Source organism: Oncorhynchus clarkii, chromosome 23, assembly GCF_045791955.1.
Source record: "Oncorhynchus clarkii lewisi isolate Uvic-CL-2024 chromosome 23, UVic_Ocla_1.0, whole genome shotgun sequence".
NCBI lineage: Eukaryota > Metazoa > Chordata > Actinopteri > Salmoniformes > Salmonidae > Oncorhynchus > Oncorhynchus clarkii.
This window is the reverse complement of record NC_092169.1, coordinates 38,094,643-38,117,857: the sequence shown is the minus strand read 5'-3', so window position 1 is coordinate 38,117,857 and position 23,215 is coordinate 38,094,643. Positions and strand designations below refer to the sequence as shown.

Below are 23,215 nucleotides of genomic sequence, written 5' to 3'. Positions count from 1 at the left end.
ACTGCACCACATCTAAATACATAATCTATAGTTTGCGGACAAAAATCTGCGCACAAATGGCGATAGGCTTTAGGTCGCCAGTACTGTTTTGCGCTGGATCGGCACATTTACATTGCGCTTCTAAATAAAATGCCTAAAATAAAACTGTGTATAATAGCATCAATATCACTACTATTTAACCTCTATGAGTTGTGTGCATCAGGCATTAGGCCTACTCATGGAGAAGGCTGGCACTAGTAGATTTTTAACCTCTGATGAGCCGTTGAGTAATTTAAAACAAATTCGCATTGGACAATAACAACTGTGTGTGTGTGTGTGTGTGTGTGTGTGTGTGTGTGTGTGTGTGTGTGTGTGTGTGTGTGTGTGTGTGTGTGTGTTGCATGCACACACACAGGTAATAGCAGCCAAAAACAGGTTCAATGTCAACAACATGTGATTCATCATCCCATCCTATTCACAAAACAGGTTCTCGACACTGTCTATGTTGCTACCTACTGTGCTTCTTCAGTGCCACCAACACCTAGCAGGTGTTAACTAACACTCTCTGAAGGTATCTTGCCAGCTAGGTGTAAGGTAGAATTAATTCACATTTTGCAAGTTCGTAGTAGGCTACTTGGTATGCCTACAATCAATGGATAAGTAAATGTAAGCCTGGTGCCTACCCATGACCAAACCATTTAACTTGATAAATTACTATCCACTGTTTATTTTGTAATTGATTGTTGTGGTTGGTGGACTGGATGGATGAATTGACCAATTAAAAAAAAATCTATTGAAAGCGACAAGACATTTATTCGCTTTAGCCCACAGCCCACAGCCCACAGCCCACAGCCCACAGCCCACAGCCCACAGCCCACAGCCCACAGCCAGGTAAAAAGCACCACGTGACGATATAGTTGCATAAGTGCCTACCGACTCCGCCTCTTCTCCTAAAGTATAAATTGTACTAAACAAGTCGAGCAGACAGAGATGAAAGCAAGCGGCTTGAGAGAAAGAGTAGATCATCAACTCAAAATTAGATTAGAATAAACTCAGACATGGGAGACCAGATGCGCTATGCCACTAGTGCCCAGATTATTGGAGTGATATATAGAGAGGCATTTCAAGTCAAGGTAAACCACTATAGAAATGAATAAGCGTAGAGAGTGTGTGTGTGTGTGTGTGTGTATTCCATTTTTGTGTATATAAATTGGTCAATTTAAAAATGTTTCCTAATTTGTATCTGTTAAATTTTTAGTTTTCTAAAATAATATAATTTCAAGTTTTCTACAGATGTTTATGATCTCCATACTGTGGTCTGATGAGAGTGAAGTAATTGTCTACAGATCATTCCTAGATTTGAAGGAGTTTCATGTAAGTTTTAAATTGAACCTGTATATCAATAAAGGAGCGTCAATTTGCCGACCCGGTTAAGGGCGTTGGGCCAGTAGGTGAACAATATGTAGACATGCCCTTGAGCAGGCACTCAACCCTAATTGTTCCTGTAAGTTGCTCTGGATAAGAGTGTCTCCTAAATGACAAAATAAATGTAACAATTAAAAGTGATTGATACATCTTTATCAGAGGATATGTGATATCCCTCCTCTTATTTCAACAGAGACAATTGAAGAAGAGGTTTTTCCTTGAGAATCCTTTCCGCAAGAGAGACAGAGTGATTCCCAAATTCAGAGGTAAGTCAACAACCTCAGTCTCATCTTTGCCTCACAATCTACTCCCAAACTATTTAAACTCTGCTTCGTCACTTTGCTGTCTCACGTCCTCATCACATTCATGTTGTTCTTCTTCCTACCTCAATGAAAAAGTGAAACCTCAACAATTCAAAAAGAGGGAATACATTTTTCTTTCTTTCACTGCGAATACTGAGGTCGGACCTTACTAATTGTTGTCTTCTCTCAGCCACAGCTATGAGGAGAAAGATCCAGGAGAAGGGTCCTTGTTGGTTGATGCGTCGGATGAACTTACTGGAGAACTACTGCAACGACCTGCTCAGGTGTGACCCCTCCGTGACCCGCAGTTCAGAGGTCACTCGGTTTTTCATGCCCAAAGACCACGACCTGCAGGCAGACTTCACCAAGAACAGGTAAACACATACAAACATTCCTCGTTTCAGCCTCTTTTTTAAAAATATATTTTTTTATTATTTCAGCATTCTTATTTCACTACACTAATAATTAAATCGTAGATTAACGTACTGGATGAGAGCATCTACTTACTACATGGCAACAATCTTTTATGAGTCTAGCACTCTGGTCTTCTCATGTAAACTTAAAGAAAACGTCCAGCAGGTACTGTATGTTATCGTTAGCATTTGTCTCCTCTCCACAGCATCATGATGCTGCCATCGAAGGAGGGGGTGGGGAACATGAGCGGGCAGCGTCTGAGCGTGGGCAATAGGACACACGCCTTTGTTAGCCAGTCTTACCGCTGTGTGGGGCCCTACAACACCAAGGACACTAAGAACAGGCCCTTTAAAGTGGCCTTGGATGAGAGGCTGGACGTGCTCATCAAAGACCCGGCAGGTTAGAGTCCTCCTTAATATAGTTTACTTTTATTTACCTGTATTTAAACGTAGGTTAGCCCACATTTAATTTCTCCTTACACTGTTAACCTGGGATAGGCTCCACTTTCAAGCTTTGTGTGGCGAAACATGGAAATGAAGACTAGTCTAATTAAGACTTCCTCTGTCTCGATCTGTGTGTGTTCATTCAGGCTGGTGGCTGGTGGAGAACGAGGACAAACAGTTGGCCTGGTTCCCTGCTCCCTACCTGGAGATGTGTGAGGCAGAGGAGGATGAAGATGAAATGAATGGAATTCCCTTGGGTGGTGAGATACTTCATATGGTATATTAATGCATATCATTTCCACAGTCCAAACTTGATCACAGTTTGTTTAATATACTAGGCCTACTATGGATTGCAGTTGGCACATGGTGAAACCATAGTAGTTTGAACATTCCACAGCCAGCCAAACACCAGGGGGCAGTCCTAAGCTAGATAAAACACCCTCAACCCAACAAAGTAGAGAATGACAGACTGAGAATGTATTACAGATTACAATATGGCATTACAAGATGTGCTGTCATGGTTTTGAGATTTGTCAGAATCCACTATCTACAGTGTCATCAGAATATTTTCACACCTTTGTCTTATTTCACATTTTGTTCTGTTTGGGGCGGTAGGTGTCCTAGTAGTTAGTGTTTGGCCAGTAACAGAAAGGTCGCTGGATCAAGTCCCTGAGCTGACAAGGTGAAAGTCTGTCCTTCTGCCCCTGAACAAGGCAGTTAACCCACTGTAGGCTGTCATTGTAAATAAGAATTTGTTCTTAACTGACCTGCCTAGTTAAAAAAATATATACAATGTGGATTAAATAGATTTTTCTCACCCATTTACACACAGTACCCCATACTGACAAAGTGAAAACATATACAGTACCAGTCAAAAGTTTGGACACACCTATTCATTCAAGGGTTTTTCTTTATTTTTACTATTTTCTACATTGTAGAATAATAGCGAAGATATCAAAACTATGAAATGACACAGTCATGTAGTAACCAAAAAAGATTGAAACAAATCCAAATATATTTTACATTTGAGATTCTTCAAAGAAAACACCCTTTGATTTGATGACAGCTTTGCACACTTTTGGCATTCTCTCAACCAGCTTCATGAGGTAGTCACCTGGAATGCATTTCAATTGACAGGTGTGCCTTATTTAAAATTCATTTGTGGCCTTTTTTTCCTCATTAATTCATTTGAGCCAATGAGTTGTGTTGTGACAATGTAGGTTTGGTATACAGAAGACAGTCCTATTTGGTAAAAGCCCAAGTCCATATTATGGCAAGAACAGCTCAAATAAGCAAAGAGAAACAACAGTCCATCATTACTTTAAGACATGAAGGTCAGTCAATCTGGAAAACTTAAAGAACTTTTAAAGTTTATTCAATTGCAGTCGCAAAAACCATCGAGAGCTATGATGAAACTGGCTCTCATGATGACTGCCACAGGAAAGGAAGACCCAGAGTTACCTCTGCTGCAGGGGATACATTCATTAGAGTTAACTGCACCTCAGATTGCAGCCCAAATAAATGCTTCACAGAGGTCAAGTAACAGACACATCTCAACTGTTCAGAGGAGAGTGTGTGAATCAGGCCTCCGTGGTCAAATTGCTGCAAAGAAACCACCACTAAAGGACACCATTGATCAATTTCTTCAAAAGATAATCAGTTCTATATAGTTATCAAACGTATATATATATTGGTAGTAGAAAGGAAACACAGACTCTTTGTTCAAGTATTAAAATTCTCCTTTAGTAATACAATTGTAGGTAGAAGTTGTTACAGAGTACAGTATATGATAGCTCTCCCTGTGACGCACTTAGGCGTAGTGGGTGCGGAGTCAGGAGCAGGAGGCAGAAGGTACAGAACACTTAGGCGTAGTGGGTGCGGAGTCAGGAGCAGGAGGCAGAAGGTACAGAACAATACTTTAATCTCCAGCACAGAGAAAATAGTACAGGCCAATACAGGGCACACATAAACGACCGGCCCAAAACCAGGACCTAACCAGTCCGGAGAAAAAACAAAACTGAAACGCACTACCACACACAAACACAGAGGGAAAAATAAGCCCGTACAAAGAGCAGGCGGGCCTTACCGGCTTAAATAGCCCAACTAAAAACCTAAACAAGAAACAGGTGTAACCAATAAGACAAAACCAACAGAAAAGGGAAAAGGGATCGGTGGCAGCCAGTAGACCGGTGACGACGACCACCGAGCGCCGCCCGAACAGGAAGAGGAGCCACCTTCGGTGGGAGTCGTGACACTCCCCAGGTTCTGCAAAGTGTCTAAGACATCCTGTAACTCATAAAGCCTCCCCTGTTCCCCTTCCGTGACTTTCCCTGGCAACAACATTTTAATTAATATATCCTCCCCCTGACAGCAGCAACCATCTTGTCAGCAATTGAAAGCTCACAAGTGGGTTTGACCGAAACCTGACCTTTCATTACAAGTATAGAGTCATAACAAGGTGAACGAGTCCAAGCATCTTCTGACAGGTGGCTGTTTTCATCATCCCTGAGGCAGCCTTGTGTTGTCAGAAAACCAGTCGTATTTCTCAGATAGGAAGAAGAGATTTGCTTGGGCCAAGAAACTTGAGCAATGGACATTAGACCGGTGGAAATCTGTCCTTAGGTCTGATGAGTCAAAATATGAGAAAAACATTTGAATGAGAAGGTGTGTCTAAACTTTTAACTGGCACTGTATATATATATTTTTTTGCTTGAAAATGAAATATAGAAATATCTCATTTACATGATTATTCACACCTCTGAAACAGTACTTTGTTGATGCACCTTTTGTGGCGATTACAGCTGCGAGTCTTTCTTGTTAAGTCTCTAAGAGCTTTTCACTTTTATTCTGAAAAACTTATGTGAAAAAAGTAAAGGGTTGTGAATACTTCTAAAGGCACTGTATAAATTCCTAGAAGGACTACTGCTGATGGTGTTGTAGAACGGAATCTCTTTTGTTGTTTTAACAAGCTTCCTGGTTTGTCCCTCAGGAACTCTCTACTGTGCTGTGAGGAGTTACTCCACTAACAATAATGACGAGGTGCCTGTTCCTATTGGCTCTGTGGTAGAGGTGCTGAGGAAATCAGATGACGGATGGTGGTTCATCGGGTATGCCAACATGTAACCTGACTATCAGTCTGCCTGTCTGCCTCTCAGAATGCTACACAGACAAAGCAACCAAAACTGCATTTACTTGTCTGGTCTGTGATACAAGGCAACGCAACCAATGTACAACCTCTAATTTTCTTGGCTACAATAGTGTGACAGCAAGTATGTGGGAGGAACGTTTGAATGCATTGTCACTCCAAAAGTGATTATAGTTTATGTGAACAGGGAGCACCTACTTGGCTGGCCACCAAAAGTTAATACCTGAAATAAAATGTCATAGTGACATCCCATGGTTTTCTTAGTGTTATTTGGTAACGAACAACAGTGAAGAGAGTAGGGATGACCAATCACCTGTTAGTGGTTCCTTTTGATAAATGATGATTGATGGTGACGAACTGCACCACTTCAATATTCTGTTAAGCAAAGACATGAAAGTCATGACCTCAAGATGTCCTGTAAAAAAACAAACTATTCGAACTCTGAGTGATGCAGCTCTTTTCTCTCCAGGTATAATGGAAGGATGGGCTATGTTCCCTCCATGTACCTGCAGCCTTACAACAACCCACGTGCTGGCCTCCACACCCTGCAGAGGAAGCTGCACAGCTCCTCTCTCAATCAGGCAACCCACATGAACAGCTCTATTCTCAACCTGGCATCAAGTGGTGGAAGCCAATCTAGCAACCGCTACCCAGCCACCATGTATGAGGAGACAGAGCTTAAGGAGCATACCACCCAGCCCAGGGGTAATCCGTACCGGGCTCCCCATCTCCAAAAGACCCGCTCTCTGGAGCTCCTGTCTGAGACCCGTCTCGGCATGGCCGACCCTCCATCCCAAAGAGAGAGAGAAGACCTGGAGTCAAAGCCGAATCCGGCAATCCGCAAGAGCACCATCAGCGGGGCAGAGTCCTCCATCTCTGACTTCAGCTCGTCAGGCATTGAGTCTCTGGGCCGGAGTATCAAGGCATATTCCTCCAGTGAGGAGGACCTCCTAAGCCCCCCACACAGCACCAAGTCCTCACCCGAGCCAGGGGAGAGGAATAGTGGCCGCAGCCCCCCAGATGAGAGCCTCTCCTCCAGCTCCAGGCCTGAGGCTGGGTCCTGTAAGATGCCCACCGCTGCCCCCAGGGTGCCCACGCGACCCAGAGCCCATGAGATCCTGACTCGGTGTACCACCATGACCCGCAAGGCTGCCCTGGCCTCCAGGGGGGAGTTCTCCCTGCAGGACCCCATCCAGACCCACGAGAAAGGTTGGCAGCAGTGGTAGGGGAAGTGGGAGACAAGGTCATGGGGAGCCGTGGGGAGTGCTGGTTTTGGGGTTATGTTGATACTCGTCTCTCGTGATCGACTTTACATGTAGCGCAATACTTTGAGAATGGCTCATGAGACTATGGTTAAATTAGCATAAGAACGCCTGCTGTATGCTACACTAACTATGACTCCCTCCAACAATTTTTATGTGAGTAAATGTACCTGTCAAATAAAAAATTCTTGACAGGCCTTTTATCCATAATCAGAGTTAAGATGGGAAGGAAACATATTGTACTTCTGTTCTTTATTCAGTAACTTAAAAGTTAGGTGACAAAGTACTTTTTCAGATGTGTAAAGTCTCATCCGCTTTAGATCTACCCCTTTGTAGTTCACCAATGACTGGTTTGTTTGTAGTTGACCAATGACTGGTTTGTTTGTTGTAGCCTACATTTCATACTTCTATTGGTGTCTGAAGTCACTGTTATTCCATACTGGAATTTTACTGTAACTATTTACCATTACTGTCTGTATGCCTTATATGCATGTCTAACTAATATAGTGTGCATTAAACAATATCCTATACACTGAATTCAATGTATTCATCTTCTCTCTTTCCAAGTCGTATTTTCTACTGTGGTCACATGTTTCTTTCCATTTATATTGTCAGCTCAGAATCCACTACCTCGCAAGCGAACTGAACATCTTATTAAAAACATCCCTCCAACACACACACAATCCACCAGTTGTGTCACGCCCTGGTCTTAGTATTTTGTGTTTTCTTTATTATTTTGGTCAGGCCAGGGTGTGACATGGGTTATTTATGTGGTGTGTTTTGTCTTGCGGTTTTTGTAGGTCATGGGATTGTGGTATAGTAGAGTTGTCTAGGTAAGTCTATGGTTGCCTAGAGTGGTTCTCAATCAGAGGCAGGTGTTTATCGTTGTCTCTGATTGGGAACCATATTTTGGGCAGCCATATTCTTTGAGTGTTTCGTGGGTGATTGTTCCTGTCTCAGTGTTTGTTTGCACCAGATAAGGCTGTTTAGGTTTTCACGTTACGTTTATTGTTTTGTATTGTTCGTGTTTATCTTTTATTAAAGATGTATCGAAATAACCACGCTGCATTTTGGTCTGATCCCTGCTACACCTCCTCTTCAGAGGAAGAGGAAGAGGAAGAAGAAAACCTTAACAGAATCACCCACCACAACAGGACCAAGCGGCGTGGTGACAGGCAGCGGAGCAGGAGCAGCGAAATCCAGATTTCTGGACATGGGAGGAAATCTTGGATGGTAAAGGACCCTGGGCTCAGCCTGGAGAATATCGTCGCCCCAAAGAAGAGCTGGAGGCGGCGAAGGCGGAGAGGCGCTGGTATGAGGAGGCAGCACGGCGACGCGGATGGAAGCCCGAGAGTCAGCCCCAGAAATGTCCTATGGGGGGCACACAGGGAGTATGGCGAAGCCAGGTAGGAGACCTGCGCCAACTTCCTGTGCTTACCGGGGGGCTAGAGAGACCGGGCAGGCACCGTGTTATGCTGTGGAGCGCACGGTGTCTCCAGTGCGGGTGCATAGCCCGGTGCGGTACATACCAGCTCCGTGTATCGGCCGGGCTAGAGTAAGCATCGAGCCAAGTGTCATGAAGCCGGCTCTACGCATCTGGTCTCCAGTGCGTCTCCTTGGGCCGGCTTACATGGCACCAGCCTTGCGCACGGTGTCCCCGGTTCGCCTGCACAGCCCAGTGCGGGCTATTCCACCTCGCCGCACTGGCAGGGCGACCGGGAGCATTCAACCAGGTAAGGTTGGGCAGGCTCGGTGCTCAAGAGCTCCAGTGCACCTGCACGGTCCGGTCTATCCAGTACCACCTCCACGCACCAGCCCTCCGGTGGCAGCTCCCCGCACCAGGCTTCCTGTGCGTGTCCTCGGCCCAGTACCACCAGTGCCAGCACCACGCACCAGGCCTACAGTGCGCTTAGCCTGTCCAGCGCTGCTAGAGCCTTCTTCCTCTCCAGCGCTGCCGGAGTCTCCCGCCTGTCCAGCGCTGCCAGAGCTGCCAGTCTGCAAGGAGCCGCCAGAGCTGCCAGTCTGCAAGGAGCCGCCAGAGCTGCCAGTCTGCAAGGAGCCGCCAGAGCTGCCAGTCTGCAAGGAGCCGCCAGAGCTGCCAGTCTGCAAGGAGCAGCCAGAGCTGCCAGTCTGCAAGGAGCAGCCAGAGCTGCCAGTCTGCAAGGAGCAGCCAGAGCCGCCAGTCTGCAAGGAGCCGCCAGAGCCGCCAGTCTGCAAGGAGCCGCCAGTCAGCATGGAGCCGCCAGAGCCGCCAGTCAGCATGGAGCAGCCAGAGCCGCCAGTCAGCATGGAGCAGCCAGAGCCGCCAGTCAGCATGGAGCAGCCAGAGCCGCCAGCCAGCATGGAGCAGCCAGAGCCGCCAGTCAGCATGGAGCAGCCAGAGCCGCCAGTCAGCATGGAGCAGCCAGAGCCGCCAGTCAGACAGGATCCGCCAGATCCGCCAGTCTGCCAGGAGCCGCCAGTCTGCCAGGATCCGCCAGAGCTGCCAGTCTGCCAGGATCCGCCAGAGCCGCCATTCAGCCAGGATCCGCCATTCAGCCAGGAGCCGCCATTCAGCCAGGATCCGCCAGTCAGCCAGGATCTGCCAGAGCCACCAGTCAGCCAGGATCTGCCAGAGCCGCCAGTCAGCCAGGATCTGCCAGAGCCGCCAGTCAGCCAGGATCTGCCAGAGCCATCAACCTGCCTGAGCATCCTCTCAGTCCCGAGCTTCCTCTCAGTCCCGAGCTACCCCTCAGTCCCGAGCTACCCCTCAGTCCCGAGCTGTCCCTCAGTCCGGAGCTGCCCCTCAGTCCAGTGGGGCCCTTGGTGAGGGTTACTAGGCCAAGGTCGGCGGCGAGGGTCGCCAATCTAAGGATGCGAATTAAGCGGACTAAGACTTTGTTGGAGTGGGGTCCACGTCCCGCGCCGGAGCCGCCACCGTGGACAGACGCCCACCCGGACCCTCCCCTATGGATTTAGGTGTGCGGCCGGGAGTCCGCACCTTGGGGGGGGTTCTGTCACGCCCTGGTCTTAGTATTTTGTGTTTTCTTTATTATTTTGGTCAGGCCAGGGTGTGACATGGGTTATTTATGTGGTGTGTTTTGTCTTGCGGTTTTTGTAGGTCATGGGATTGTGGTATAGTAGAGTTGTCTAGGTAAGTCTATGGTTGCCTAGAGTGGTTCTCAATCAGAGGCAGGTGTTTATCGTTGTCTCTCTTTGAGAACCATATTTAGGCAGCCATATTCTTTGAGTGTTTCGTGGGTGATTGTTCCTGTCTCAGTGTTTGCTTGCACCAGATAAGGCTGTTTAGGTTTTCACGTTACGTTTATTGTTTTGTATTCATCGTGTTTATCTTTTATTAAAGATGTATCGAAATAACCACGCTGCATTTTGGTCCGATCCCTGCTAAACCTTAACAAGTTGCCTGCGAAGACATCAGGTGATCAGATACCCGTGGTATTTAAGAAAACACTAGAAGTGATTGAGGACCTGAGATTATGATTCAAATGGTTCATTACACTGTTTTTCTTGTTACTTTTATCTTTCCAAATGAGTTCAATTCCATTCATTTCAAAGGTGAGGTGACTTAAACTGCAAAATGAATGAAGTGAAGAACCAGCATTGTGTAAAAGCATTTGTGGGGATTGCCTTGACACTATTAGATGTTGTAATCTGAGATTGTCGATTTGCTTCTGATTGAGGTGAGAGTAAAAGCATATTATGTAACATGGTTTCTTATGTTCTCTAACAGTCAGTTAGAAAGACAGCTGAACGAACATTAAAAAATAAAGCTCTTGTCACTCTGTCATCGCCTTGCCATGGACACTGTTAGATGAAAAATTAGTTTCTCAAGTTGTTGCTGTTGGCAGCAATTTCTCTGCGTATGTCGAGAAAAGGCTTTTGTTAACATGACTAATGCTACGGACAAAGGGATTCACTTCTTATCACATCTTAAAAATAACTTAACCGTATCATATTCAATATCAATCTTTATGGACAATATATGTTTTGCTTTTCATGACAACAAAAAGAAGACAGCACTTTATGTCCCATTTATTATTTAAATAAACAAGGTATTCTGATAGTTTCCCTCTGAGAAAAGGAATAGTGGATTCCTTATCACAACAAGATGAAACTAGCCTAATGCATCTAGATTAAATCTGTCAATCAAACAAAAAAGAAAATATATAAAAGAGAAGAATGTGGAGTTTCCAAATCATTACATGAATTGAGGTTCTCTGATTTCATCTATAACTTCCATTATTACTTCTGGACTTGTGCACGTGACATTAAACCTTGAAACTAAAGCAAACCAACAGTGTACTTTTAGGAGTGGCATTTACAGTCAGGAACAAAGTGTTAATTGTGTTGACATTATGACTTTTATCCCAACACAAGCGGGAAGGACACTGATTAAACACGTAACCGCTGGGTAGAGTAGCTGAACTGACACGGTGCCATTCTTGCTTATTACACACAAGTGTTGCTAAAAGAGTGATGGCTTATTGGGAAAATGAGTTAATATTCATGAAAAGTCAAAGCAAAGACAAGGGAATGTGTCTAATGGGAATTGCTTAGAGATCAATGATTTACTGGTGGGAATGCTTTTAAGAGAAGGTTAATACTGTAAGAAAGGTAATGAAGACTTTTGTTTACACAAAAACATTGGTAGATTATTCAATTGACCTTTAAATCACTGAAAATACAGACATTGCTGATATAAAAAAAGTTCCCATGTCTCCAATTTACAGGATGTAACATTTTGCCAGTAAGTCAGATCAGTGTAATGTACTCAAAGCATGCCACAAGTTGGCACCAATTCAATTAAAACAAAAGGAGGGAAGCTTCAGAAATGTGAATCACAAACGTATGTTTCATGATTAACGACTCATGGTGTAATTGTAATAACATACAGGAACTCAAGGCGTTTTGTTCACCTGACCTAGAATAACTCACAATGAAATGCCGACAGTGTTAACTCCAAAATAAAATTTATTCGGTTATTGTCACAGCACCATATGTCCCCCCTCAAGCCGAATCCATGACAGCCATCAAGGAACTTCACTGGACTTTATGCAAACTAGAAACCATATATCCTGAGGCTGCAGTTATTGTAGCTGGGGATTTTTTACAAAACAAATTTAAGGAAAAGGCTACCTAAATTCTATCAGCATATTGACTGTAGTACTCACGCTGGACAAAAACTTGATCATTGTTATTCCAACTTCATGGATGCATACAAGGCCTTCCCCAGCCCTCCTATAGGCAAATCTGACCACGACTCCATTTTGCTCCTCCCTTCCTATAAGCAGAAACTCAAACAGGAAGTACCCGTGCTAAGGACTATTCAACGCTGGTCTGACCAATCGGAATCCACACTTCAAGATTGTTTTGATCACGCGGACTGGGATATGTAGCTTCCGAGAATAATATTGACGTGTGCACTGAGACGGTTACTGATTTCATCAAGAAGGGAGGTGTTGTACCCACTGTGACTATTAAAACCTACCCTAACCAGAAACTGTGGATAGATGGTACATTTGCGCAAAACTGAATTTAACCATGGCAAGGTGATTGGGAATATGGAAGAATACAAACAGAATTGTCCTTCCCTCCAAAAGGCAAAACGTCAGCATAAAGACAAGTGGAATCGCAATTTAACGGCTCAGACACGAGACGTATGTGGCAGGGTCTAAAGACAATCACAGACTACAAAAGGAAAACCAGCCAAACCGGACACCGACGTCTTGCTTCCGGACAAGCTAACCAAGTTTTTTGCCCGCTTTGAAGATAACCCAGTGCCACCGATGTGGCCAGCTACCAAGGACTGTGGGCTCTCCTTCTCCGTGGCCGACGTGAGTAAGACATTTAAAAGTGTAAATCCTCGCAAAGCTGCCGGCCCAGACGGCATCTCTAGCCGCGTCCTCAGAGCATGTGCAGACCAGCTGGCTGGTGTGTTTACAGACATATTCAGTCTCTCCCTATCCCAGTCTGCTGTCCCCACATGCTTCAAGATGGCCACCATTGTTCCTGACCCAAGCATGCAAAGGTAACTGAACTAAATGACTATCACCCCGTAGCACTCACTTCTGTCATCATGAAGTGCTTTTAGAGACTAGTTAAGGATCATAATACCTCCACCGTACCTGTCACCCTAGACCCACTTGAATTTGCATACCGCCCCAATAGGTCCACAGACGATTCAATCGCCATCACACTGTACACTACCCTATCCCACCTGGACAAGAGGAATACCTATGTAAGAATGCTGTTCATTGACTACAACTCAGCAATAAACACCATAGTACCCTCCAAGCTCATCATTAAGCTTTAAGCCCTGGGTCTCAACCCCGCCCTGTGCAATTGGGTCCTGGACTTCTTGACGGGCCGCCCCGCAGGTGGTGAAGGAAGGAAACAACACCTCCACTTCACTGATCCTCAACACTGGGACCCCATAAGGGTGCGTGTTCAGCCCTGTCCTGTACTCCCTGTTCACCCATGACCGCGTGGCAATGCACGCCTCCGACTCAGTCATCAAGTCTGCAGATGACACAACAGTAATAGGCTTGATTACCAACAATGACGAGACAGACTACAGGGAGGAGGTGCGGGCTCTGGGAGTGTGGGGTCAGGAAAATAATCTCTCACTCAATGCCAACATAACAAAGGAGATGATTGTGGACTTCAGGAAACAGCAGAGCAAGCACCCCCCTATCCATAACAATGGGACAGCAGTGGAGGTGGAAAGTTTTAAGTTCCTCTGCATACATATCACTGACAAACTGAAATGGTCCACCCACACAGACAGACTGTTGAAGAAGGCGCAACAGTGCTTCGTCAACCTCAGGAGGCTTGAGAAATTTGGCTTGTTACCTAAAACCCTCACAAACCTTTACAGATGCACAATTGAGAGCATCAGGATGTATCACCGCCTGGTACGGCAACTGCACTGCCCACAACCGCAGGGCTCTCCAGAGTGTGGTGCGGTCTGCACAACGCATCCCCGGGGACAAACTACCTGCCCTCCAGGACACCTACAGCACCGATGTCACAGGAAGGCCAAAAAGATAATCAAGGACAACAACCACCCGAGCCACTGCCTGTTCACCCTTCTATCATTAGGGCGGCAGGTAGACGAGTGGTTAGAGCTTTGGACTAGTAACCGAAAGGTTGCAAGATCAAATCCCCGAGCTGACAAGGTAAAAATCTGTTGTTCTAACCCACTGCCTTGTCCATCAATGAAAATAAGAATTTATTCTTATAGTTAAATAAATTTAAAAAATCATCCAGAAGGTGAGGTCAGTACAGGTGCATCAAAGCTGGGACCGAGAGGCTGAAAAACAGCTTCTATCTCAAGGACATCAGACTGTTAAACAGCCATCACTAGCACAGAGAGGTTGCTGCTGACATACACAGACTTGAAATCACTAGTCACTTTAATAATGTTTACATATCTTGCATTACTCATCTCATCTCATATACTGTATTCTATAGTATCTACTGTATCTTAGTCTATGCTGCTTAGATTTGTGGGTATTAGGTATGTGTTGTGAAATTGTTAGATATTACTTTTTAGATATTGCTGCACTGTCGGAACTAGAAGCACAAGCATGTCAAAACACCCGCAATAACATCTACTAGACATGTGTATGTGACCAATAACATTTGATTTGATTTGATCATAAAACAAGTCAATCATCTCAATCATCTCACTCAACAGGTCAGGTATCTGTAGATGCTCGTCAGACAGTAATAATTAGCATCAGTACTTCCCACACTACCAACACTGCTGAGTAGCAACTTCCCCCTCTCTCCACCCAGATCAGTGCACTGTCTTTCCAAGCACATAAAGTTGGCACGTTTTCAAGATTCTCATCTCTGACGTTTTATAACTAGTTTCTCGAAACGAAACACATAGAGAAGCATCCGCATTGCATTCAGTAAATCGGATCTATGCATTGTTAAGATAAAGAGAATGACTTAATGGGAATGGATGGACCTGTATGATAAAGCAGAGAGTTAATATTAACCCTGAAGGGGAGTTGTTTACTGTTAGGCTTGAGAAGCAGTATTTAGTAGTATTAGTAGTATTTATCAGTATTAGTAGTATCCTCAATTAGCTTCTGCAGAGGCTAATCTACCTGGTATCCAAACAGTAATCAAAACAGAACAAATAAAATACATAATGTACATAGCACTACTTTTACAATTGAGTCATTTAGCAGACCAAGGTGTGATGCTTCCTTGAAGGAAATGCTTTCTTTTACAGCAAGACAAAGTTGGCTGTTATCTCGTGCACATAAACATTTAGAATGTATTTGAATCAATAGATAAATACAACAACGGTTAAAATCAGGATATGAACTAATAGGCTAAAACAAGGATTAAAAATGTACAAATAATAAAATCTAGCCAACATGCTCGCCTTCCACTCCTAACTGCCTCTCTCCCCCAAACACATATACACCTGTATTCAATCAACTGACATTGGTGGGAGGGGCTTACCATACACTTACCTTGGGCTCCCGAGTGGCTCCATGGTCTAAGGCACGGCATCTCATTGCAAGAGAGGTCACTGCAGAACCTGGTTTGAATCCAGGCTGTATCAGATCTGGCCGTAATTGGGAGTACCATAGGGCGGTGCACAATTGGCCCACCGTCGTCCAGGTTTGGCAGTCATTGTAAATAATAATTTATTCTGACTTGCCAAGTTTAATAAAGGTTAAACATGTTTTAAATTAAAAATGTAAAAAAAAGACCCAATTACCCAAGTGTGTGTGCGTGTGTGTGTAAAGAAATAAAACAACAGTAAAAAGACATTTGAAAAAAGAGTATCAAGGCTATATACAGACACCTGTTAGTCAGGCTTATTGAGGTAGTATGTACATGTAGGTATCGTTAAAGTGACTATGCATATGTAACGATGTGAAATGGCTAGCTAGTTAGCGGTGGTGCGCGCTACTAGCATTTCAATCGGTGACGTCACTCGCTTTGAGACCTTGAAGTAGTGGTTCCCCTTGCTCTGCAAGGGCCGCGGATTTGTGGGGTGATGGGTAACGATGCTTCGAGGGTGACTGTTGACGTGTGCAGAGCGTCCCTGGTTCGCACCCAGGTCGGGGCAAGGGGATGGATGTAAAGTCTCTACTGTTACACATATATGATGAACAAAGAGTAGCAGAAGTGTAAAAAGAGGGGTTGGCGGGTGGTGGGACACAATGCAGATAGCCTGGTCAGCCAATGTGTGGGAGCACTGGTTGGTCAGGCCAATTTAGGTAGTATGTACAGTACATGAATGCATAGTTAAAATGACTATGCATATACGATAAACAGAGAGTAGCAGCAGCGTAAAAGAGGGGTTGGGGGGAGGTGGCACACAATGCAAATAGTCCGGGTAACCATTTGGTTACCTGTTCATGAGTCTTATGGCTTGGGGGTAAAAACTGTTGAGAAGCCTTATTGTCCTAGACTTGGCACTCCGGTACTGCTTGCCATGCGGTAGTAGAGAGAACAGTCTATGGCTGTGGTCTTTGACAATTTTTAGGGCCTTCCTCTGACACCGCCTGGTGTAGAGGTCCTGGATGGCAGGCAGCTTTGCCCCAGTGATGTACTGGACCGTACGCACTACCCTCTGAAGTGCCTTGCGGTCGGAGGCCGAGCAATTGCCGTACCAGGCAGTGATGCAACCGGTCAGGATGCTCTCGATGTTGCAGCTGTAAAACCTTTTGAGGATCTCAGGACCCATGCCAAATCTTTTTAGTTTCCTGAGGGGGAATAGCCTTTGTCATGCCCTCTTCACGATTGTCTTGGTGTGTTTGGACCAATCTAGTTTGTTGTTGATGTGGACACCAAGGAATTTGAAGCTCTCAACCTGATCCACTACCGCCCCATCGGTGAGAATGGGAACGTGTTCTGTGCTCCTTTTCCTGTTGTTGTCCACAATCATTTCCTTAGTCTTGGTTACGTTGAGGGATAGGTTGTTATTCTGGCACCACGTGGCCAGGTCTCTGACCTCCTCTCTATAGGCTGTCTCATCGTTATCGGTGATCAGGCCTACCACTGTTGTGTCGTCAGCTAACTTATTGATGGTGTTGGAGTCGTGCCTGGCCATGCAGTCGTGGGTGAACAGGGAGTACAGGAGGGGACTGAGCATGCACCCCTGGGGAGCTCCAGTGTTGAGGATCAGCGTGGCAGATGTGTTGCTACCTACCCTCACCACCTGGGGGCGGCCTGTCAGGAAGTCCAGGATCCAGTTGCAGAGGGAGGTGTTTAGTCCCAGGTTCCTTAGCTTGGTGATGAGCTTTGAGGGTGCTATGGTGTTGAACGCTGAGCTGTAGTCAATTAACAGCATTCTCACATAGGTGTTCCTTTTGTCCAGGTGGGAAAGGGCAGTGTGGAGTGCCTTAGAGATTGCATCATCTGTGGATCTGTTTGGGCGGTACGCAAATTGAAGTGGGTCTAGGGTTTCTGGAATAATGGTGTTGATGTGAGCCATTACCAGCCTTTCAAAGCACTTCATGGCTACGGACGTGAGTGCTACGGGTCTGTAGTCATTTAGGCAGGTTGCCTTTGTGTTCTTGGGCACAGGGACTATGGTGGTCTGCTTGAAGCATGTTGGTATTACAGACTCAATCAGGGACATGTTGAAAATGTCAGTGAAGACACCTGCCAGTTGGTCAGCACATGCCCAGAGCACACGTCCTGGTAATCCGTCTGGCCCCACAGCCTTGTGTATGTTGACCTGTTTAAAGGTCTTACCCACGTCGGCTACGGAGAGCGTGATCACACAGTCGTCCGGAACAGCTGATGCTCTCATGCATGCCTCAGTGTTGCTTGCATCGAAGCGAGCATAGAAGTAATTTAGCTCATCTGGTAGGCTCGTGTCACTGGGCAGCTCGCGGCTGTGCTTCCCTTTGTAGTAGTTTGCAAGCCCTGCCACATCCGAAGAGCGTTGGAGCCGGTGTAGTATGATTCAATCTTAGGTCTGTATTGACGCTTTGCCTGTTTGATGGTTCATCACAGGGCATAGAGGGATTTCTTGTAAGCTTTCAGGTTAGAGTCCCGCACCTTGAAAGCGGAAGCTCTACCCTTTAGCTCAGTGCGAATGTTGTAATCCTGGTTGGGGTATGTACGTACAGTCACTGTGGACTTATAAATTATTGCACTTATTGATAAAGCCAGTGACTGATGTGGTGTATTCCTCAATCTCATCGGAAGAATCCCGGAACATGTTCCAGTCTGTGATAGCAAAGCAGTCCTGTAGTTTAGCATCTGCTTCATCTGACCATTTTTTTTACAATAATAATAATCACAACAACAATAATAACAATAAAAATAATAATAATAATGACTCTAATAACACTAATAATAACAATAATAATAACAATAACAACAATAATATAACAAATATGTGTAATAATAGCACACTTTTCAAAACATTTTAAAAAGCTCTCTTAAAAACCTTCAGCCAATGTCACAGACAAAAGTATTGAAATGAATGTTATATAAAATAAACTACAGAATAAAGTTGGCTGTTATTGCATTTAAAAGGTACTTTTTATTGAATAGAAACCTCCACTGAGTTCTGAAAGAGGCCTATTCATAGTAGCCCACTCACTGTGGCCATCAGTCAGAGCAATAGTTAGAGAATGCCGATGGGTTTGGAAGCTCTAGAGCCAGCCGCCATTCATTTCCATAGCAACTCCCTGTGTCAAAGCAGTAAAACCTGGAGGGTACCAAAAAAAGAGGGAGAGAAAAAAAAGAGAGAACGAGAAAAAGAGAGAAAAAAGGACCCAGGTGGTTAGTCACTAGCTCTGGACGTAGTTTTGAGTCTAACAGTAAGTACTATAGTGTGGAACTTCAGAGAAGAGGAATGACATGGATCTTTACCACTGGAAAGCTGAATGATTATTGGTCAAATGATGTCTTTTTTCCAGGGTGTTTTAGCAGTGTATTTTTGTGGCTTGGCACACAGGGATATTTGTTAGTGTTGTTGACATGTAGGCCAGTCCTAACTAAAGGGAGTGAGGGGCTGAGCTGTGGGAATGAAAACTGTAGCAACTGTGACCTCATGACAATTGACAACAGAGCAGTGAAATATGGTGAGTTAAAATATATACATCTAATTTATAATGATGAGTGACTTTATGGATGAAATATGGATTATGATTTTCAAGAACAACTTTGTGTCGAGAGAGCTACAGGTATCCAAAAAACTTCAGAGGTCGTAGAAAAGGAACACAGATTATTATATATTTTTTTAAATAAGGTATGTGGTTGAAGAATTCGTGCACTGGAGTGACTGGACCTGGCAATTTGTCAACCACGTAAACATTTTGGGGAGATTTGATTGTTCCTGTTTAATGTATTATGTTTTATTATAACAGAGTGGCTTTGATTTTACTAACTTACTGCTATTGACATTACTTTGATTTAGTTACCTAAAGTACAACTGTCTTATTTCCTAACTAACTTCTCTTGTGTGCGTGTGTGTGTGTGTGTGTGTGTGTGTGTGTGTGTGTGTGTGTGTGTGTGTGTGTGTGTGTGTGTGTGTGTGTGTGTGTGTTTCAGAGTGGGGGTTACGACGTGGACCTGTTTGTGGACGGTCCAGACTATGACCTGCTCTGCACCATCTGTAGAGCTGTCCTGAGGTGTCCTGTCAGAGTGGCCTGTAACCATGTCTTCTGCAAGACCTGCATCCTACAGTGGCTCAGGAGGTACAGTACACTGGGTCATGTCCTCAGTTTAGGACACACTGTAGATAGAATGAATATTGTAACCATAACTGGTTATTCATTAGAAAAGACAGTAGCTGTATTATTATGAAAGGTAGGAAGAAACATCTCACTGGACACACACCGGTTGAATCAACGCTGTTTCCATGTCATTTCAATTAAATGGAACCAACATGGAATAGACGTTGAATTGACGTCTGTGCCCAGTGGGATGTGTTTCTAGAACACAAGATTCTGATTTTGGTACGTTTTCACAGTGCTGAAAGATGATTACCATCTAGTTTCTTCAGGTTTTCGACTGTAGAAATGATCCTTTCAAAGTGTAAAATGAATGTTATTGATTCAATTCAGCTCTCTTCTCTAGACAGGAGACATGTCCCTGCTGTAGGAACACTATCAGTCCCAGCTTTATGTTCGTCATGTACAAATTGAGTAAAACTATCAGCCGCCTCAGGATTAAGGTGAGTTATGTGAGACTGAAAAACAGCTTCTATCTCAAGGCCATCAGACTGTTAAACAGCCACCACTAACATTGAGTGGCTGCTGCCAACACACTGACTCAACTCCAGCCACTTTAATAATGGGAATTGATGGGAAATTATGTAAAATATATCACTAGCCACTTTAAACAATGCTACCTAATATAATGTTTACATACCCTACATTATTAATCTCATATGTATACGTATATACTGTACTCTATATCATCTACTGCATCTTTATGTAATACATGTATCACTAGCCACTTTAACTATGCCACTTTGTTTACATACTCATCTCATATGTATATACTGCACTCAATACCATCTACTGTGTCTTGCCTATGCCGCTCTGTACCATCACTCATTCATATATCTTTATGTACATATTCTTTATCCCCTTACACTTGTGTCTATAAGGTAGTCGTTTTGGAATTGTTAGTTAGATTACTTGTTGGTTATTACTGCATTGTTGGAACTAGAAGCACAAGCATTTCGCTACACTCGCATTAACATCTGCTAACCATGTGTATGTGACAAATAAAATTTGATTTGATTTGATTTTATCACAGCCTGATGTTGCTAAGTGTTTCTATTACAAAGTAATGGAGTTCATTTTTCTCTGTAAGCAATGTGTGAGGGCCACATAGTGGCAAGGAAATTGGATGTTTCAAGCATAGAGGAACTTTCCCTATCTCATATGTCATCATGCTTCTCATATTAAATAAATTATTTCTTCATAGATCATTCAAACAACCTTCGGCAATCTTTGACTTTCCCACACTTCCACTTCTTCTCCTCTCTTCTCCTCTTCACTCTTCTCTCTCTTCTCCTCTCCTCTCTTCTCTTCTGCCCTCTTCTCTCTCTCCTTCCCTCTCCGCTCATCTCTGCTCTACCCCTCTCACTCTCCCCTGTAGTGTAACAACGAGGGATGCTCAGCCACTTTCCCTCTGTCTGAGGAGTTCCTCCATAGTTCCTCCTGCCAGTTCCAGAGGGTCCCATGCCCCCACCAGGGCTGTGGTTCCTTGGTGCCCCGCTCAGCCCTGGAGGTCCACTCACAGCACTGCCAGCACTGGAGCCAGCTCTGCCCCATGGGCTGTGGTACTCTGCTCACACAGGCCACCCAGCCCCAGCACAACTGCTTCAGGTGGGTGGATGTTAAAACACTGGGAGTGGGTGGGTGTTAAAACACTGGGAGTGGGTGGGTGTTAAAACACTGGGAGTGGGTGGGTGTTAAAACACTGGGATTGGGTGGATGTTAAAACACTGGGAGTAGGTGGATGTTAAAACACTGGGAGTGGGTGGATGTTAAAACACTGGGAGTGGGTGGATGTTAAAACACTGGGAGTGGGTGGATGTTAAAACACTGGGAGTGGGTGGATGTTAAAACACTGGGAGTGGGTGGATGTTAAAACACTGGGAGTGGGTGGATGTTAAAATGAGGTGAGACAGAATGGATGTAGCGTTTGTATTTTGAATTTAGAAGCATGCCTCACTTTATTTATTTTGTAGTAGATTAGGTGAGTTTTCTATCCTGGAATCCAAACTGAACATTACTGAAAAGGAAAGGCAGTGGAACAATATTCAGTTTGCATTCCAGGCTAGAATTTCCCCTTTATAATGCTCTGAGTCGACAGTCAAGTCAGAAGAAGGAATTCCCGTCGACCACGGCCACAAATTGGGGGAAACAAACATTATTTCCCATTGACCCCCATTGTAAAAGAATCAACTTCGTAGATTTTTTGTTATACAAAAATAACAAAACGTGTTGAAAAGCTGCTTTGTTGTTCAATGTACATGTAACCAGGTCAAAAATCCCGACCTGTGGTTCCAATGCTCCCACGTAGGGGAATAGAGCCTGTGGCTTCAGGTGGTGTGGTGTGGGAGAGTGGGAATTGCGGGGACCGGTGTCCTAGTAGGGTACATGTAGCTATGTGTGTAGAAAACATTTCATTACAGGTAAGACATTTAAGTTGTTTAGTACAGTCCGTTTGTAACTCAACTCACTACTTTATAGTCTGTTTATTTGTTTGTGTAGTTGGTCTTGGCTAGCTTAATGTTCTGGTTGGTAGAAAGCTTAGCACTCACTCACAAGTGGCTGCTAGCACTGTCATGAAAAGGGGCATGAGGGAAGCCCTACTATATTAAGTTTTTCTAAGTAGTGAGAGAGCTCTGGAGCAGGTAATGTTGAATAGTTATCTATGTTGTACTTTAGATATGTTGTAGTTTTGTAATTGCCTAAAACAAGCAGACAACAAGAACATTGTGTTTGAAAAAGGTCACGTTTTTAATGTGAGCCAACAAGGTAACCTAGGTAATCACAGATTGTCCTCCCCCAGGGGGGAGCCACAACATTCTATCTAATACCGATTGAGAGTATATACAAATTCTCAAAGTAAAGCTCAGTATAAATGCATGAATCCCCTATGATGATAATGATGGTTACCCCAGGCAGCTGAGGCAGCATGTGGAGGCCCAGAGGCAGAGTCACAGAGCCATCGCTAGCGCCCTCCGGAGAAAGATGGGGAGAATGCAGACCGCCATGACACACGTCAGGAGGCAGGTGGCGCTCATCTGTGAGAGCCTAGAGGTCATGGGAGAGGAGGAGGCAGAAGGGGAGGGGGAGGAGGGTGGAGAGGTGTATGAGGGATATGGAGAGGGGGAGACAACAGGGGAGAGTAACACGAGCAGCAGTAGCAGCAGCTCTTGAGATGGGTACAGGTTTTTATTTTTTTATTTTTCACAAATTATTAATAAAGTTTTATGTGACATAATGGTTTTTATATAAAATCTGTTTATGCGAAAATGTGAAAATGAAAGAGGTTTTGGATTTTAATGATTTTAATGAAACTGTTAATTTCATTTTGGTGTATTTTGTAAATTCTGCAAATGTATTCTTCTGGATTGTTTTCTTTTCAGAATGTTTTTATTAGGTTGATTATTGTATTTCGGCAAAACCAAATCTCAAATGATTAAAAACATGACAAAAACACTTCCTCATGTCATGGTTTTATTCAATGATTGTTTTCATTTTCATGTATTAAATATGGACTGTC

General features: G+C 44.3%; 2 protein-coding genes across 2 annotated transcripts; both read left to right on the top strand.

Moving 5' to 3' along the window:
* The first annotated feature begins 981 nt into the window (after positions 1–981).
* LOC139381587 (NADPH oxidase organizer 1-like) lies at positions 982–7,504 on the top strand. Its single transcript, XM_071125236.1, has 8 exons — positions 982–1,112; positions 1,273–1,353; positions 1,598–1,670; positions 1,897–2,080; positions 2,326–2,519; positions 2,710–2,823; positions 5,553–5,670; positions 6,178–7,504. The coding sequence occupies exons 1-8, from the start codon at positions 1,038–1,040 to the stop codon at positions 6,932–6,934; spliced, it is 1,596 nt and encodes a 531-aa protein (XP_070981337.1). The 5' UTR covers positions 982–1,037; the 3' UTR covers positions 6,935–7,504.
* An 11,326-nt stretch (positions 7,505–18,830) lies between these two features.
* Positions 18,831–23,025, top strand: LOC139381835 (RING finger protein 151-like). Its single transcript, XM_071125640.1, has 5 exons — positions 18,831–19,047; positions 19,517–19,662; positions 20,045–20,141; positions 21,077–21,306; positions 22,611–23,025. Exons 1-5 carry the CDS (start codon positions 19,045–19,047, stop codon positions 22,867–22,869), a joined length of 735 nt encoding a protein of 244 aa, XP_070981741.1. The 5' UTR covers positions 18,831–19,044; the 3' UTR covers positions 22,870–23,025.
* Positions 23,026–23,215: the final 190 nt, after the last annotated feature.